The 18211-nt window shown below is 44.1% G+C and overlaps 1 protein-coding gene across 1 annotated transcript in view; it reads right to left on the bottom strand.

Moving 5' to 3' along the window:
* Nucleotides 1-760: 760 nt before the first annotated feature.
* Nucleotides 761-18211, bottom strand: part of LOC103593627 (laminin subunit alpha-3-like) — an 89833-nt gene continuing 72382 nt past the window's right edge. The window contains exons 11-14 of the mRNA XM_008576645.1: nucleotides 16491-16622; nucleotides 14786-14848; nucleotides 8841-8975; nucleotides 761-849 (exon numbers count right to left, since the gene is read on the bottom strand). Coding sequence (XP_008574867.1) covers nucleotides 761-849; nucleotides 8841-8975; nucleotides 14786-14848; nucleotides 16491-16622 — 419 coding nt within the window. The remainder of the gene's footprint in view (nucleotides 850-8840; nucleotides 8976-14785; nucleotides 14849-16490; nucleotides 16623-18211) is intronic.

The raw sequence follows: 18211 nt of genomic DNA, 5'->3' as shown, positions 1-18211 counted from the left end.
CGGATCCCACATACAGACCGGTTCCCGCTCACTGGCTGAGCAAGGCGCGGGAGCAACGCCGAGGGTTGCAATCCCGTTTCCGGTCCCCGGTCCGGTACAGGCGCGACACTGAGGGTTGCGATCCATTGCCGGACATGGAAAAAGACAAAATATATATATATATATATATATATATATAAATGAGAAAATAAATTCACCTTTCTTTAAAGCCCAACTCCAATCTCTTAAAACAAGGAATACTGCGTTATCTTCATGCACTGTTGCTGATTACAGAGCTTCTCATGTCAGGTGTCAGATTCTCAAGAAGAAAAATGCTATGGTGCAACCTCAGGGTTTTCCTAATCTCTCACAGGATTGGTCACTTTGGAGAACTAAGGTTTCTCAGAGAGCTGAGGGTTTTACTGACACATCATTTTGCCACCCCCCCCATCTTGGTTATGGCACCCAGAGTTTGCCGTGAGGGAGCCTCTGTTCCCCTTGCTCTGATCATGCTGTTCAGATGGTGTGGACTCTACTCCTAGTTCCATGAGTGTGGAAAGACTCAGGCTTAGCCCATCAGAGCACTGAATTCCACAGCCATGGGACTGATTCAGGAATGGGCATGTGATCCAGTGAGGGCCAGTCTTGTCCTGGAGGAAAGCATACTCTTTTCCCTGAGTCTTGGACCTGGATGGCTATGTGTTAGGTCAGGCTGCCATAACAAGATACCAGAGGCTGGGTGGCTTAAACACAGACATTTATTTTTTCACAATTGTGGAAGCTAGAAGTCCAAGATCAAGGTACTGGCCGATTTGGTTTCTGCTGAGGATCTGCTTCCTGGCTTGCAGATAGCCACCTTCTCACTGTGTCCTCTGTATTAGTCCATTTTTGTTCCTTATAACAAAATACCTGAAACTGTGTGATTTATAAAGAAAAATGAAATTTATTGCTTACAGTTTCTGAGGCTGAGAAGTCCAAAGTCCATCTGGTGGTGGTGTCAGTGACCTAGTGGCCTCCATTGCAAGAAGGTGGAAGCAGAGAGAGACTAACCCCCTCATTCACTCTCCTTTTAAAGCCCTCAGAACTACACCCCTGACCACCATTTTTAGCCTATTCACTAGGGCACGGTCCTACAGTCCAATCACCTCTTCAAGGCTCCACCTTTCAATTACCATAATAGAATCTCCCACCCTCTTAACAGTCACAGTGGGGGCTAAGTTTCTAATACATAAAACTTGGGGACACAATTCACACTTCAGGGAGTTTGGGGGAACATAATTCAATCTACTACATCCTCACACGGTGGAGAGAGAGCAAGCGAGTCCTCCGGTTTCTGTTCTTACAAGGACACTAATCCTATCAGATCAGGGCTCCACCCATGACTGCATTTAACATTAATTGTTTCCTTACTCCAAATACAATCACACTGGGGGTTAGGGCCTCAACATATGAATTTTGGGGAGCACAATTCAGTCCATAGCAGTGTGTGTCTAAGAGCTGTTGGCTGCCATCTTACCATCACCTGAGGCTTGAGAATGAAGCCAATACACAAGACAGCAGAGTTGAAAGACGGAGAAAAGTAGATCTTGCCAACATCTTTTGAGCCCCTGGATCAAGCTGTTCCTGAAACCAATATGTCTGGACTTTTCAATTCCAACCAATAAATTATTTTTGCCTTAAGCCAGTTTAGTCAACTTTTCTGTCACATGAAATTGTTAAGAATTTTAAGTGACTCTTTCATCATTAAAATGTTCTCATTTTAGCCATTTAAAGTAGTACTCTTACTAAAATGTATTATATACTTCCCTTCCTTCTGAAGCAGGTGTATTAGACACGATTGAACTACTTCTCTATGACCCAGAGCTAGTGTTACAATGCTCACTTACTTGCTCTAATGGTAAATACCCTCAGTACCTTCTGAGTTGGGTGGGATTATTTGCCCCTCATTAAAGGTCCTCAGACGTCTACACTTCTTCCGTTTCATGTCTGTTTTTCTGTCTTCTCCCTTGCCCTAGAGTGTTGCCTTAGCAATCTTTCCCCCTCTTCTAAGTTACGTTTCTAATTCACCATGGGTTTGGTTTGGAAAATAAATAACCAAACTTAATACAATTATTAAAAAAAAGAGAGAGAGAGAGAATACTAGGCTGAGAGAGGCCTGTGGGATTCCCTTATCATGCATCTTTGGGGGGTGCTTTTTGACTTTACAAAGGCAATACAGGGTTGGGGGTCTTACTGCCTAGTTCTTACTTTTGCTCCAGATACGCAGACATGTAAGCAAATTCCAGCTAGATGGAAACATGGAATAATACTCTGCTGAAGTCCAAAGAATTATAGCATACATTTGAAAACAGTGATTTTTTTTCCAGAGGGAAAAAATGGTAAAAGTTTGGAGGTTTTTATAGAAGTCTATGTTAAAATAGGCAGAGTATTAAAAATGTTTCCAAAGTGGCTGTACCATTTTACATTCCCAGTAACAATGTATGAGGGTTCAAATTTCTGCACATCTCTGCCAATTCTTATTGTCTCCCTTTCTAGTGGGTATGAAATGGTATTTCATTGTGTTTTTGATTTGCATTTACCTAATGACTAATGATATTAAACATCTTTTTATGCACTCATTGGCCATTTGCATATCTTTGTTGTGAAATGTCTATTCAAATCCTTTGCTCCTTTTAAAATTAAATTGTCTTTTTACTACTGAACTATTAGAGTACTTTATATGTTCTTGATACTAGTACCATATCAGATATATAATTTGCAAATATTTTCTTCCATTCTATGGTTTGTCTTACCACTTTCTTGGTAAGTACAAAAGTTTTTAATTTTGATAAAGTCCAATTTATCTATTTTTTTCTTTTGTTGCTTATGTTTTTGGTGGCATATCTAAGAACCTATTGACTAATCTAATGTTCTGAAGATTTATGCCTATGCTTTCTTCTAAGAGTTTTATAGTTTTAGCTCTTCCACTTAGGTTTTTGATCATTTGGGGTTAATTTTGGTTTATGGTATGAGGTAGAATCCATTCATATTGAATGTTATTATCAATACAGTTAGATTTTCCTCTGCCATTTTGCATTTTGTTTTTTATACATCTCATGTCTTTTCTATTCCTCTATTTCTCCTTTATTTCCCTCTTTCGTCTTAGATAGATGTTTTTTAGTATAACTTCTTACTTCCTTTAGTGACTTTTTTTTTTTTTTTTTTTTTTTGTTTTGGTTTATGGTATGAGGTAGAATCCATTCATATTGAATGTTATTATCAATACAGTTAGATTTTCCTCTGCCATTTTGCATTTTGTTTTTTATACATCTCATGTCTTTTCTATTCCTCTATTTCTCCTTTATTTCCCTCTTTCGTCTTAGATAGATGTTTTTTAGTATAACTTCTTACTTCCTTTAGTGACTTTTTTTTTTTTTTTTTGTGACCAGTAAGGGGATCATAACCCTTGGCTTGGTGTCGCCCACACCGCGCTCTGCCAGTGAGCAAACCAGCCATCCCTATATAGGATCCAAACCCACAGCCTCGGAGCTCCCAGTGCCTCACTCTCCCGAGTGAGCCACGGGGCCAGCTCCCCTTTAATGACCTTTTAATCATTTTTTGTTATTGTTTTAGTGATTGCTCTAGGGATTACAAAAAAGAATCTACTTCAGATTTATATTGATTTAGTTCCATTGAAATACAGAAACTCTCCTCCGATGTAGCTCCATCCACTCCCCGTCTTTTGTGTGTTGCAACTGCTATACATATTACATCTATATATGTTCAAGCCAGCAATACATTATTACAATTATTAATTAATATAACCTATGCCTTTTAAGGAAGCTGATAGAAGGAGAGCAAGTATATATTTATAGAGTGTCTTTATAAACTTTACTTACCCTTTCTAGTTCTCTTCATTTCTTCCTGTGGAGTTGCTGTCATTTCCTTACTCCAATACAACTTTATTCTCATCTGTCTCCTTCGTACTATTGTCAACTATATTACATTTCTGTATGTTACAGGCCCAATAGTATGTAAGTGTGCATGTATGTATGTGTGAATGTATTTGTACATATAGTTTTGTGCATTTTCTTTTAAGTCAGTCAAGAGAAGAAAGGATAAAAATATTTAATTATACTGTCTTTGGTAATTACTAACATGCTGTGGTTTGAATGTCCCTCCAAGCTCATATTGGACCTTAATCCCCATTATGGTATTTTAAAGGTTGGGGCCTTTAGACGTGATTGGATTGAGAGAACTATGCTCATGAATGGATTAATCATTCATGGAGTAATGGTATAGAGAGTTATCATGGGTCTGGACTGGTGGCTTTACAAGAACAAGCAAGCACTTAAAAATGCTTTTCCCTCCTTGCCATGCGATACCTTGGGTCACCACAGAACTCTGTAGAGACTCCCCACCAAGAAGAAGGCCCACACCAGATGCATTCTCTGGACCTTGGACTGTAAGAAATAAATTTCATTTTCTTATAAATTACCCACTTTCAGGTATTCTGCTATAAGCAAAAGAAAATGGACTAATATACTACATAATTGCCTTTATCAACATTCTTAGTTTTTGCATGTAGATTCAAATTATTGTCTGGAGCTGCTTGCTTTTAGCTTGAAATTCCTTCAGTATTTCTTTTAAGGCAGGTCAGCTAGCAATGAATTCTCCGTTTTTATTCCTCTGGGAATGTCTTTACTTTGCCTTCATTTTGAATAATAATTTTGATGGATTAAAGATTCCTGGTTGACAGTGTTTTACTTTCAGCACTTAGAACATGAAGTCCCACTGCCATCTAGCCTCCATTATTTCTCATAAATTCTCCGTTTTTATTCCTCTGGGAATGTCTTTACTTTTCCTTCATTTTGAATAATAATTTTGATGGATTAAAGATTCCTGGTTGACAGCGTTTTACTTTCAGCACTTAGAACATGAAGTCCCACTGCCATCTAGCCTCCATTATTTCTCATGTGAAGTCAGCTGTTTCTCTAACTGGGGTTCCCTTGTTCACAATTAGCCATTTTTCTTTTGCTGCTTTCAAGATTTTCTCTTTGTTGTTGTCTTTCAATATTTTAATTATGATGTGTCTGGATGTGTATCCCTTTGTATTTATCCTGCTTGGAGTTCATTAAGCTTCTCAGGTATGTAAGTTGTTTTTCATCAAACTTGGGAAGTTTTCAGCTGTTATTTCTTTGACTATTTTTCCTGTCTCTTTCTCTGTCCTCTCCTTCTGGTGCTCCCATTACACAAATGTTGGCACACTTAATGGTATCTCAAATTTCTCTGAGTTTCTGTTCACTTATCTTCATTCTTCTATTTTTCAGACTGCATAATGTCTATCAATCTGTCATTAAGTATGCTGGTTCTTTCTTCTGCCAGCTCGAATCTGCTGTTGAACCCTTTTAATGAATTTTTCACTTCAGTTATTACACTTTATAACTCCAGAATTTTCATTTGCTTCTTTTTAATAATTTCTATCTCTTTATTGTTATTCTCTATGGTGAGACATTGTCATCATACCTTTCTTTAATTCATTAAACATGATTTATTTCTTTACGCAGATTTATAATAGCTGCTTTAAAGTCTTTGTTTGCTAGGTTTAATATCTGAGCCCATTCAAAGGAAGTTTCTATTGCCTGCTTTTTCACTCTGTGTATGGGTCACCCTTCTCTGTTTCTCTGAACATCTCATGACTTTCTTTTGAAAACCGGACATTTTAGATAATATATTGTAGCAACTCCAGCTACTGATCTGTCATTACCAACAGGATTGTTGTATTGTTTGCCTGATTGGTTGTTTATTTGCTTAGTGACTTGGATGAACTAATGCCGCCAAGTCTATTTCCCCTGCAATGTTCAGCCTCTAATGTTCCTGCTCAGATTTTTACCCTTATTCTTGTCTTCTGGTCTTGCTACCTCAGCATCACCCCTGGGTTGGTACCAGCCATTTATTGATTGAAGGCAGTTTAAGCCTTGGTCAGTTACTCTTTATTATTAGATGTCTTTGTGGCTTGGAAGCTGCAATCACAGTCCAGGGAGTTAACTTTTATTCCCCCCAATCCCCATATTCAGCCAGGGACTACTAGTTTGGATTTTCTCTCTCTGATCATTGATGGCACAGCCTTGAGCATGCATACGGTCTTCTAGATGATCGAGGATGGATATATCATTTTTAAGCCTGACTCCCTAGGAGTTGCCTGTGTCAGAGTAGATTGTTCATTCAGTGTTTGGTCAGAGGTTGTGCTTAATTAAGTCCCTGGTGTCAGTGAGGCTCCACCATGTTGATGAGTTTGTGTGCATTTTGGGGGATGTTTCTGAGTCTGCCCCTTGTCTTACTCTGATTATCCTGAATAGGTACAGCCTAGTGTGTGCACTGTCTTCCCAACCTCCAGAATTATCTATGACCTCAGGAAGGCTCTTCTGGGCTGTTGTTTCTCTGATTTTCTCTATTACACTTCTGGCTGCTCTGATGCTTTGCTTGCATTAGAGCTACCAGCCTCCTCTTAATTGCTATACACTAAGATCTTTATTGTTTCCTACAACACGCTTGGGTATGGAGTTGTCTACTCTATGCAAAATAGTCAGTTCTTTCAGAAAGAGCTGCAGAGCTCTTTGTCCTTATGACATACCTTTCCTTTTGGGGAGAAGCACTGTACCATCAGAGCTGGAGGTGGAGACCCACTTTTTCTGGAGTGATGCCCTTGCTCTACAAGTGGGAACTGGGGGAAGATGCAGCCCTTGGTCTTCTCAGCTTGCCCCTCCCAACATGGAGATCCATTCTATAAGCCAGCTAGGGCGGGGGTGATTCAGGTCCCAGTATTTTCAGCCTGAAGTGCCTAAGTTAGAGCTTCCACCTTACAAGTGAGGGCTTAGTAGGGAAAGAGAGACCTGATTCTGCTGAGCCTACCTGGACTAGAGCTTTTGCAACACAGGGCTGCAGTGGGATGAGACACATCAGCAGCCTGCCACTCCCAAGATGAAACCATAGCTCCAAAGTGGGGTATATTGTACAGAGAGCACCCATCTTCTTGACCAAACATGCCCCGGGTAAAGCTTTTATAAGATGGAGTGGGGGGAGGGTAATAGGATGGGTCATGACTCAAATGTCACAGACTCTCACTGCTTTTACCTAGATTCAGATTTTCTTCAATGTTTCTTCATTTGCTGTATGCATTTATGGCCATTTCTATGGCTTTAAATGATTTTTTTTTAAATGTTCACCAATTAAATTTTTGTTTCTCTAAAGAGAGCATCTACAAAACTCCTTACTCTGTTGTTGTGGAAGTCTTTCCTCCCTTCTGCATTATTTTGACTATATTTGTGCAGGCCAGGAGGAAAAGGAAGGATTAGGGGTATGACATTTAGGCTTATAAGCAAACAGGGAGATGGCTAGGACTGGGGCAATGGGCTCAAAATGATGTAGAGAGAAGTATGGGGCAGAGGAAGAAGAAGGATAAAAGAACCACAGCTAACACACAAGCAAGTGTGCCCTGGGCTCTCAGAGCATTACCTGTCAGCACGTATGTAAGCATTACAGCAATGTGATGAGGTGGGCACCGTTACTAGGAAACTGAGGAACACAGAGGTTAAGCAACTTGCCAATGTCGATAACTAGTACAACCCTTGCTCTTTATACTACTTCGTCCTCCAACTTAGGGGACGTCTTTTCCTGCTCTTTCCCCCACTCACAGTTCCTTAGTGTGGCTGATCTTGCAGATGAGACTGCTCGATACCTATTCTAACCTCCTCCTAGTTTCAGAGGCTGGAAAGCTAAAAACAGCACTGCTCGGATTCTCTTGGGGCTGGTCTCTCGATGCCAATTGAGTTTTGCAAATTAGAAATAATAAGATTAGACAGATGGGGAGTAAGGAGGAGGCTGTCTTCCTGCTGTTCACTGAGCCTTCCTGCAGCTGTGCTCTGTCTCTGGCTTCTCGGGTGCCAAGAGGTGGCTGTGGAGGCAGCAGCACCGTGGTCTTCCCAGCCTTGTGCTGTGCCACAGCAGCTTGGGCTTAAAACCCGGCCATTCTATCCGAGGCCTCTTTGAGGCCCAGCCTAGAGCACTGCTCCAGGTCTTACCACCTAATTACCTGTAGTGAGTGTCCTACTGTCTATAATACCCGGAGTGGTGTTTATCTCCTGCCCTGAGCCCTGGCTGATCATGTTTTCCGAGGCCTCTTTGAGGCCCAGCCTAGAGCACTGCTCCAGGTCTTACCACCTAATTACCTGTAGTGAGTGTCCTTCTGTCTATAATACCCGGAGTGGTGTTTATCTCCTGCCCTGAGCCCTGGCTGATCATGTTTTCTTCTTTCTCCTCCCTTCCCCTTACAACACTGGCTGCAGTGAGGAGAAAGCAGGGGATTAGAACTTGGCAAATTTATTCATTCATATGTTCATTTGCCCAGTGTTTACTTCAACCTATTACGCTCTAGGGACTGAGCCAGACACCTCCTCCTCCCAACCTCCACCCCTCAGTGACTCTTACTAGGATGGGGAAGGAGGAGTTGGTGGTTTTGTGGCTCTGTGGCTTTGCATATGCTGTTCCTTCTCTGCCCTGCCTCCTCCTCTCATCTACCTGGCAGGTTCCTAAACACTGTTCAGACACCAGCTCCTCTCCAGAGCCGGGATTTGAATCCAGGCAGCTGACTCCACAGCCCATGTGCTTAACTACTAGGGAGGAGGAAGGACAGGGTTGGAAAGACAAAAGAAGGGAGGTGACAAAATCCAGGTAGCACAGTCATAAGTCATACACATGTATAAGCCAGGGGCTAATTTATTAAACTGCAGGCCACACAGTTCTGCCAGAAAGAGCCTCTGTGTCTCCTCAGGAGATTTATCTTGGGAGACTGATGATCAATATGCTGTGTTTTGGCCACTTACCTTGGCAAATAGGGAATGAGTAGAAACCAGAGCAGCAGGTATCACACCGAGGGCCCTGAACCCCAGGGCGGCACAGGCACCTGCCACGGGCATCACATATTTCAGGGAGAACACCCGCCAAGTTACAGTCGCACTCTGCGAAGAACAAGAGACTTTCAGAGGGGAAATCCATCCTCCACTCCATTGCTAGTTGCTCTCTTCCCCCGGGTTTCTGCCATGAAAATATAGATTATGAATTCCCTATGGCTTGTCAACATTCTTAACCCAGAGGACTACGTCTTAAAGGGAAATAGAACGAATATTCAGAAAAGGTCAGATGGTCATTAGTTTACAAAACAGTTATAATCTTTTAACACTACCCCTGTAGAAATTCTTTTTTTCCCCTCCAAATCTGAGCCTTGTACGGTAAAACCTTAACTCAGTAAATTTCCATCTAATGACGATCTTGAATTAAACATATTTCTACCTTCTACCGTCTTCCATTTTTTAGAAAAAAAGAAACCAACATAAATTCAGCCCTGCTACGTGCCCGATGTGCTTTGGGGACTTCCCTCGGACTGTCCCACTTAAGACCAGGCTGCTTCCGATGCCTCCGTCAAGTGCTTTCCCACCTCAGGACCTTTGCTCAGACTGTTCCCTCTGCCTGGCACACCCCTATCATGGCTCTTGGCACAGCAACTGTTTCCTGTCCATCAGTTCAAATGCCAGCTCCTCAGAAGGTCTCCCTGACCAGTCTGTATAAACCACTCCCTTCCCCACCCCCCGCCATTCTGTATCTTAGCTGTCTGTGTCTGTCTTTCACAACACTTTAATTTTTGAAAACCTTTATTGGCCTGTGACTTGATTTGACCAGTGGAATGAGGTGAAAGTGCTCTCCTGTGACTGCTGAGCCCAGGTCACCACAGACCTTACAGTTTCCACTCTCCCCCTCTGGGAATCCTGAGGCTGCCATGAGTGGGACTCACAGTCTGGTCTCCTCAAGGACAAAATGTCACATGGAGAGAGATGCCATCTGTCCCAGCTGAGCCCAGCCCCAGCAGACCCTCTGGCAAGGCCAGCAGAACTGCACAACCGACCCACACAACTGTGAGAAATAACCCTGTTGTTTCAAGCCACTAACTTTGGGGGTGATTTATTCTACAGAAACAGATGGGTGAGACACCCGGCAGGCTGGACACTTTGTGAGAGCTCACCACAGGACCCCAGTGCCATCGCACTGTATTTCTCAGTAAATAACTTTCTCAAAAACACAGGGCTCTTGCTCGACTTTGTTATGAATGGGTTAATAATGAAGTCAATCAAGAGCCCTGTAAGATAGGCAAGCATTTTATAGTTGGGGGAAAAGATGCTCAGAAAGGTTAATTAACTTGCCAAGGTCACAAAGCCAGGTGGGCAGAGTCAGAATTCAAACCCAGGTCCGCCTGATTCCAAAACCCATGTTCTTTCTATTATACTAAGAATAAAAGCTGACAGTGATTTTAAAAGCAACTTTCGGGGTATGTCCTAGGATAGATTCACTGACAGGAGTTAGGCCCCAAATAGGGTGTTTTAAAAATGCATGAATAGGGCCGGCCCGGTGGCGCACTGGAGAGTGCACCGCTTGGGAGCGCGGCAGCACTCCCGCCGAGGGTTCGGATCCCATGTGGAGACCGGTTCCCGCTCACTGGCTGAGCGCGGTGCGGGCGCAACACCGAGGGTTGCGATCCCATTGCTGGTCCCCGGTATGGGTGCGACACCGAGGGTTGCAATCCCGTTACCAGTCAGTAAAAAAGACAAAAAAGGAAAAAAAAACGCATGAATAGAAGACCAAATTGAAGTGGTTATCCGTGCATTCAAATTCCCAAATAAACCCAATTGCACTAACTGAAACTTCTTTTCCTGCAGGCTATGTTCCAAGGCCTCCGTAACATTTTATAACTGACATCTGAACCTCCTTTCAAGTTCAAATGAATTTATTTCCCTGAAGTTACCATCAGTCTACTTGGGGAGAAGAAATTGAATAACAAAGGGATTATTGTAAACAGACCATAATAGGAAATCTAAAATAGTCTTGTGGAAGAAAACCAGAGATGTGTGTTGTAACCAAGGCCCAGAAGCTAAGTTCCACTCTAGCCAATTAACAACATGGAAGGAAACATTTGCTGATACCCGCCGCGGGCAGGATCACGGCAGGCACTGTGGGAGCACAAGCCAGGTCAAGCAGAGCCACCATCCTAAGGTGCCCAGTGCCTGACGCAGGCACAGGACAGCACCCCACGTCAATAACACATGGCAGCACGGTTTGATCAGAGGAGTCGGGTGTGGGGAGGGCAGGCGAAGGAAACAAGCATGGTCGGGTTATGACTGACCTCGAACGAGCCCTTGTGAGCCCAACAATCCCAGGACACTTCCCAAACCCATTTGCTCCCCTGCATTCCTGGGTGACTTTCACACCTTCTCTCTCCTCAACTCCAAGGCCTCTTCCCCATCCTCACTTTCTGCCCCAACCCAGTTTCTTATTTCACAAAGAAGACAAGAAACAGCCAGAAAAGAGCCTCCATGAACTTCCACCACCACACCGGCCCACCCCTCCTCCACCCACGCCATCTGCTTTCTCTTCTTTTAGTCTTTCTGTCTAAATACAGGGTAACTTTGGGGGATCCTGGGAGATGGGGGGGTAGGGGCCCTAGCCCTGCCCCTGCTGCCACCACTGCCACAGCACATACAAGCCAGCAATGGAAGACAGCCACATGTGCAGGGGTCGCAGGAGATGGGAGCTGTGGGCCCTAGCCCCGCCTCCACCACCACCAGGCCACCACACATCCAGGCCAGCAACAGAGCCAGCCTCACTCCCGGGATCCTGAGAGACAGAGGCTGGGACAGCCCTGCCCTTGCCCTCAACCAGACCCTACAAGATACTTATTCACCACGTGTATTTCTTTGGGTGTGTGACTTATCTGCTCATGTCCTTCTCCAAATTTCAGCTTAGATTTTTCTAATTCATTTTTAAGAGTTCTTTTTGCAATAAAGATATTAATCTTCGTGTGTTTAAAAAAAAGTAGAGAATAGAATAATGGTTATGAGAGGTGGGGAGGGGTGGGGGTGGCAAGGAAGATAAATGGTGGACCAATGAGGACAATACTATGCTAAGTGAATCATTGTGCAAGACACATGTGTATTGAAACAATGCACTGTACCCCACAAAAATAAATATGAATAAAACTGGAAAAATAAATAAAAGGCAACTTCTTCCTGCTGTTTGCTCAATCCCAAAGCCTTGGAGTCACCCCCCAGTCCTTTCTCTCTCTCCTATTCCACATCCAGCCCAGCAGTCCCCACAAATCCTGTGGGTTGCACCTTCAGATCCTGCCCAGTCTGTCCACTTCTCCTCACCCACACTGGCATCCCCTGGGCTGAGCCCCAGTCACCTCCTCCTCCTGGATCATCACAAGAGCTTCCCACCAGGTCTCTCGGCTTCTTCCCTTCTCCCCCTACAATTTGTTTTCAGTACAGCAGCCACACAGATCCTTCTTCCATGTCACTTCTCTGTGCATGACTCTTCACAGATCCATCACTTTCTGAGTAAAAGGTGAGGTCTCTACAGTGGCTCACAAGGGCTATATGGTCTGGCCCCAGCATGTCCCTCCCCACTGTGGAGTATACTAACATTTATAAAGCAAATGTATTTCACAGGGCCTAGTTTCCAAAGCCCTGTAGTTTCAGGTTTAACCTCACTCTTTAAAATTGCATATAGAAATGTTAACCTTGCAAAAGACAGGAAACTTTCCCCAGGCTAAAGTCTCTGTTATAGATATAGAATTGTAACACAGCAAAATTGCTGGCTCAAAGGGTAGATGTCCTTGGTGCAGGTTAACCTTACTTGATTGTTATGTAAACATACTAAGGAAATTGCTGTAGGGAAAAAAATGTTTGCTAAGAACAAGCTTTTGTCACTGGATCAACTTAACCTTTTGCAAATTGCATTATGGAATGTCACTTTGTTATTTCACTGACATTACCGGCCTCTATTGTTAAACTGTACTTAGCCAGAACTCCACCTATGTTCTTTTTCTGTAACTTTCTGGCCTGGAGAATAAATACTGAGACAGAACTCCAGTTTGGGGTTAATTTCCCAAAAGAGGAATGCCTCTCTCTTGAGGGTTTCAGGAAATTAACCCCTTCGGGTTGTCTCACTGCTCAGAAGACATGGACTTTGAGTAATCCTTTTACATCTCCGTCACCCTGTGTGAGGCAAAGCAACACCCACCACTCTGCCCTTCTCTCTCTCCCCTCTCATACATCTGGTCCCTTTCTGTTCACTGATCCACACCATCCCCACACCCACACCCCCACCCGTCACCCTGTGTGAGGCAAAGCAACACCCACCACTCTGCCCTTCTCTCTCTCCCCTTTCATACATCTGGTCCCTTTCTGTTCACTGATCCACACCATCCCCACACCCACACCCCCACCCCAGGCCCAGGGACGCTCCTGCCCCAGGGACTTCCCACCTGCTCTTTCTTGTGCCTGCTTCAGGGAGGCCCTCCCTGACTACTCTATTCAATTTTGCAAACCCCACATTCCCTAGTCTCTCTCCCTGCCTTATTTTTGCCAGCCTTATTTTATCTCCAAGGCTCTCTCCAGCCCACACCCAGACTTACTATCTTGTTGCCAAACCTGAACTCCTCTGCCAAGGAGAGCACTCCAGAGACCATCTTCCCCGCCTGCCCACATCCTGGACACTGCAGGTGGAAGGGCCCCAGGCCCACACACACCCTGCATGACCTCCTCCCCAAGTAGATGAGCACCTGGCCATCAGGCCTCTGCAGGTGCCCAGGGTAGGAGAGGCCCCAGCATGACCCAGATGGGGTGCAGTTGTGGGCTGTGTGTATGCAGTGTGTCCCTTCTGAGTATGTGTGTGTCCCTGTGTGTGCCACTGTGGGTATGTGCAGGAAACTGCTCACAGCTCCAGAACTGAGCCTACAGGCCTGGGATCTTCTCATATAAGTTAATTTATGCCTATGATATGAATCCCTACCCTCCCAACCCACCACCTTAAAAGTGGCACTCTTGTGTAGGACACAACCCCACATATCACAGTCTAACATATTAGATGTTTTACTTGTTCTGTGGTTTATATATTATATATGTTATTGTCTAAGTCCTCCCCCTGGAATATAAACTCCAGGAGAGCTAAGAATTCTTTTTTTCTATTCTTTTCCCTACTAAGTACCCCCCCAGCAGCCAGAATACTGCTTTGCACATACAAGGGAATCTTAAAATACTTAAGGAGCAAATGCTTAGGCAGGTGTCACGCTGGCATCCTCTGGTACTCGCCTCCCCACCCACCCAAAGACTGCTTACGCACAGCCTTGCTACTCTCTGCCCAAGGGCTTTTTTGTTTTTGGCTGCAGAAGCTCCTCAGCCTTTCTGCAGGCCAACCTGTAAGTGCCAGAGAGTTAATGCCCCAGAAGCAGTCCTCCACTAATAGCAGATAACTGATGTACCCCTTCCACAGGGTTAACTCTGAGCAAGTTCTGTGCTGTCTCCTAGAGTTGCTTACAGGGTGCAGCTCCAGCTGCCACAGTAGGACCTTGCTGGCATCTTTACAATGGCTCCCTCCATCCCCTGACTCGCTTCCTTCCTGGTGTTTCTTAGAGTCTGTTTTTGGAAAACCCAAATAAGACAGTAGACAACTGGCTGCCACTGGAGATTTTTGAGCAAGCTAGTGATATATAATCCAAGCTCTATTTAGTTTTTTAAAGCAAGTAGTGCCATTGCAAAAGACAGACTGGAGTAGAAAATAACAGGGAGTAAGCAGGTCAGGTAGGACAGACCTGCAAGGTACCTGCCATGCTCCAGGAAGGAGGCCTGGAACTTAGGCTTGGCAGTGTGCACAGGAAGTAGGAAAAGGACATGCAGCATCACATTTCCATTGAAGTTAAACCAAGAGAGAGATTACTTGCCTTTTATATCTCCAGCTTCTGGATCTTCTGGACTTCGAGTAGAAATAGGAAAAATGGGAATTCCTATAAAAATAGTTTATTTAAAAATACAGAAAATGATTAAGGAGATGGGAAAGTAAAACATTAAATTGCATTAGATGAGAAGCAACCTTCTCTCACTTAGTGAAAAGTAGCACAGAGGCTAATTTAAAGAAAGGCAATATTGCTATATTTCAAATGTGTCTAGTAATTGAAACCAGACTGGTCAGATATTCTAATTTGCATACACATTAATAAACAGAAACAGATGTTTTGTGCTCACAATAGCTAAGTCTCAGCCTAAGCAGGGATGAGCTTGGCTTTTTTAACATCTTCATTGGTTTTTTAATGTAAAATTCAGACTAGCTTTTAAAAAATGTTTTCTTTCAAGTTTTTTCCCTGAAGTCTTGTTTATCTTATAAGACTGCTTCAGGTTTCTTCTTTTTTTTTTCTTCACTAAAAAGGCAAGTGCAATTTCTGCTCAGCTCATATCCAATAATCACAGATTCTAAATTGATCAAGTCCCAATATGGTGTCATTGCATTTGGGCTTAAAACATTGATTCCTTTAAATGTAAGGTAATTGTATAATTTTTCATCCAAACTAGGATAATCTCAACAATGAAAGTGGGTGCTATTTTAATAATTACCCCGCGACAGCAGGTATAAACTGGAATATATAGTTACCCCATTCACATGAGTCCTGCCCCTGTGTCCTGCAACTCACGGTACTTTTCCTGTGATAGATCCACAGGAGTTACGAGAGTGGGGATGGTCAATAACTGATGTAGCAATGCAGGGGGCGAGTGGGGATGGTCAATAACTGATGTAGCAATGCAGGGGGCTGGGGGGAGGGGTCCCTTCCTGAGACAGTGTTTCTTTGTCCTAACCCAAAAGTGCAGTTTTTCCACTGTTGCCGAACAAACAGAAACTACACTCTTGTCAATCTGCACAGCTGATTTCACAGATTCTCCTGCTTTGTGCTCTGCAGTGTTTCTGACAGACCTTAGTGGGGATGGTTAATAACTGATGTAGCAATGCAGGGGGCTGGGGGAGGGGTCCCTTCCTGAGACAGTGTTTCTTTGTCCTAACCCAAAAGTGCAGTTTTTCCACTGTTGCCGAACAAACAGAAACTACACTCTTGTCCATCTGCACAGCTGATTTCACAGATTCTCCTGCTTTGTGCTCTGCAGTGTTTCTGACAGACCTAAGTCTTCTCTCTTGGAGATGCTGAGATGTTGTCTTAGATCACTGCAGTGGGATGCAGGTGGGGCCCTGATAAGCTGGCCTACAGTGCAGCGGGAAAGGAAACACAGCCCCCGACCCACCGAAGCACTATAAGTACACAACGAACACCTGGAAGTCCATGACATTTCTTCTAGGCTTATGAAAAAGAATCAACACACGGGTTACCATTAAGTTAAAATTGTCAATATTTGACCCTTTTGACCTACTGAGATGGCAATGCCTATGGTAAAATGTAACTAACACTTCAGAGATGAATAAGACTATAAAATGGACTTATGTAAAATTTATACTCCAATCCTTTGGAAATACTTTCATGTAAATATAACCTACCTGGCCCCCTTTCTGCCCACCCCCCAACCCTACCTGATATGCCCTCAGGTGTGAATGCACAAGCAGCTGTGGACCACAAAGGGCGCCTCTTCCTCCATGGCAGCACTTACGTAAGCAGAGTGGGAAGTGGTGGTATCCTGGCGCACACTCCTCACAGTGGTCTCCCTGGAAATTTGGCTTGCAGTGGCAGCGGCCTGAGCCCTGGTCACAGTCTTCTGCATGCTCAGGGTTACAGCTGCAAGCTAAGAGAAATCCCAGTTTTGAAAGGATCAGTCCTTCGCTGTACTTAATAAGGTGACTATGTCCCAGCACTTCTCAGGATCATTTCCTGCTTGATCACTGGTCTGCGGTTATTCTTGACAGCGCACAGCCTGTTCCCTACCCCTTACCTGATGGATGGTTCTTGTTGACTGACCCTCATGAGCCATCAAAGGTAAGCTTCACTGAGAATCCACACTGAGAAGTTCTTGAGAATGTCATTTATTACACTGAGTAAGAGGCAAGGCCTGCACAGACTACGGTAAGAGCTGGGCTGGGTGGGGTGTGCTGTAGGTCTGGGCAGGGCTGTTGGGCACAGCCTTTCCTGGCTGTGAGGCAACTGTGAAGGTCCAAAAGATGGCCATCATTATGCAGTTGTGATATGGACACAAGTATGAGATGCCTAGACATGGACATACAATCTGTGGACAGCCCAGCAAGATTACATCCATCACCCAAATGTTAGATTCCAGTGATATGGCTTATTGAAGGCAGCTTTTGTAACCAAACACGATTACTTGCATTTCAGAGGGATACAGTTGGAGTATAAGAGGTTTGGTAACCCCCAATTTGCGGCTTCCCTTCACCTGGCAGGTTGTCACCCTGGATAGGGAAAATGCTGTCATAGCTCATCTGAGTACACCTCCAGTGAAGAACTTGGAGACCTGGCATCTCCTGGTGTCCTTGGCTTAATTTGTTTACAATTTACATGTCCTATGGATCCTTTACACTAAGCCTCTAATACCTCTATGGACTGCTTCAGTGAAGAAGAGAAAAACTAGAAAACTGATGAAAAAGTGAGGTTCCTAATGAGGTCTGACAACATTTTCCATGTCCTGCTTTCCTTTGCCAATGACCACTCTTGGTAGGCACAAGACATATAACGGACACACTTTGCAGGATGATGTGGAAGAAGAAAGAGAAGTGGAACTACACTTTTTAAAAAACTGATAATGTCCTAGAGTGAAGCAAATCAGTTTACACATTCTTTGGACTTAATGTCCTCAAATGTTAATAATATAATGAATTAATTTGAAGGTGGGGAGTGGGCACAGAGGTCTGATGGATCTGGGATGTGGCAGGCACCATTGTGCACACAATAAGCACTAGCACAAAATAGCTGCTGGCCTCGTCTTCCACTCCAGCACCAAGCCCCTCCCCACTTCCCTTTACAAGAAGCCTCCTGACTTAGAAACAACTTTCCAGCTTCTGCATCAGCACAGTCTCTACCCAGTTACGTCAACCTAATGGTCCCTCCCCCGCCCCCCTTACATTTCATGCCCAACAGTTAATATAAACCCTCGCAAACCCATTGTTGCTGCTGTCCCCCATTTTCAGGGCAGCCCCGGGCTATCCTCCATTTTAAGCACAGCCCAGCAGATTTCTTTCTTTAATAAAGCTTGAACGGTACCCAGCATCTCAGCTCACTTTCTTTCAAGGTCAACTTCAGGACTGGAACTATTTTCCAACTGTGACAACCAGACAACATAAAAGATCCAAGTGTTGGGGCCAGCCCGGTGGCGCACTGGATAAGTGCACCGCTTGGGAAGCGCAGCGGCGCTCCCGCCCGAGG

Source organism: Galeopterus variegatus, unplaced genomic scaffold (assembly GCF_000696425.1).
Source record: "Galeopterus variegatus unplaced genomic scaffold, G_variegatus-3.0.2 Scaffold1383, whole genome shotgun sequence".
In the NCBI taxonomy this organism is placed as follows: domain Eukaryota; kingdom Metazoa; phylum Chordata; class Mammalia; order Dermoptera; family Cynocephalidae; genus Galeopterus; species Galeopterus variegatus.
This window is presented reverse-complemented; position numbering and strand designations above follow the sequence as displayed.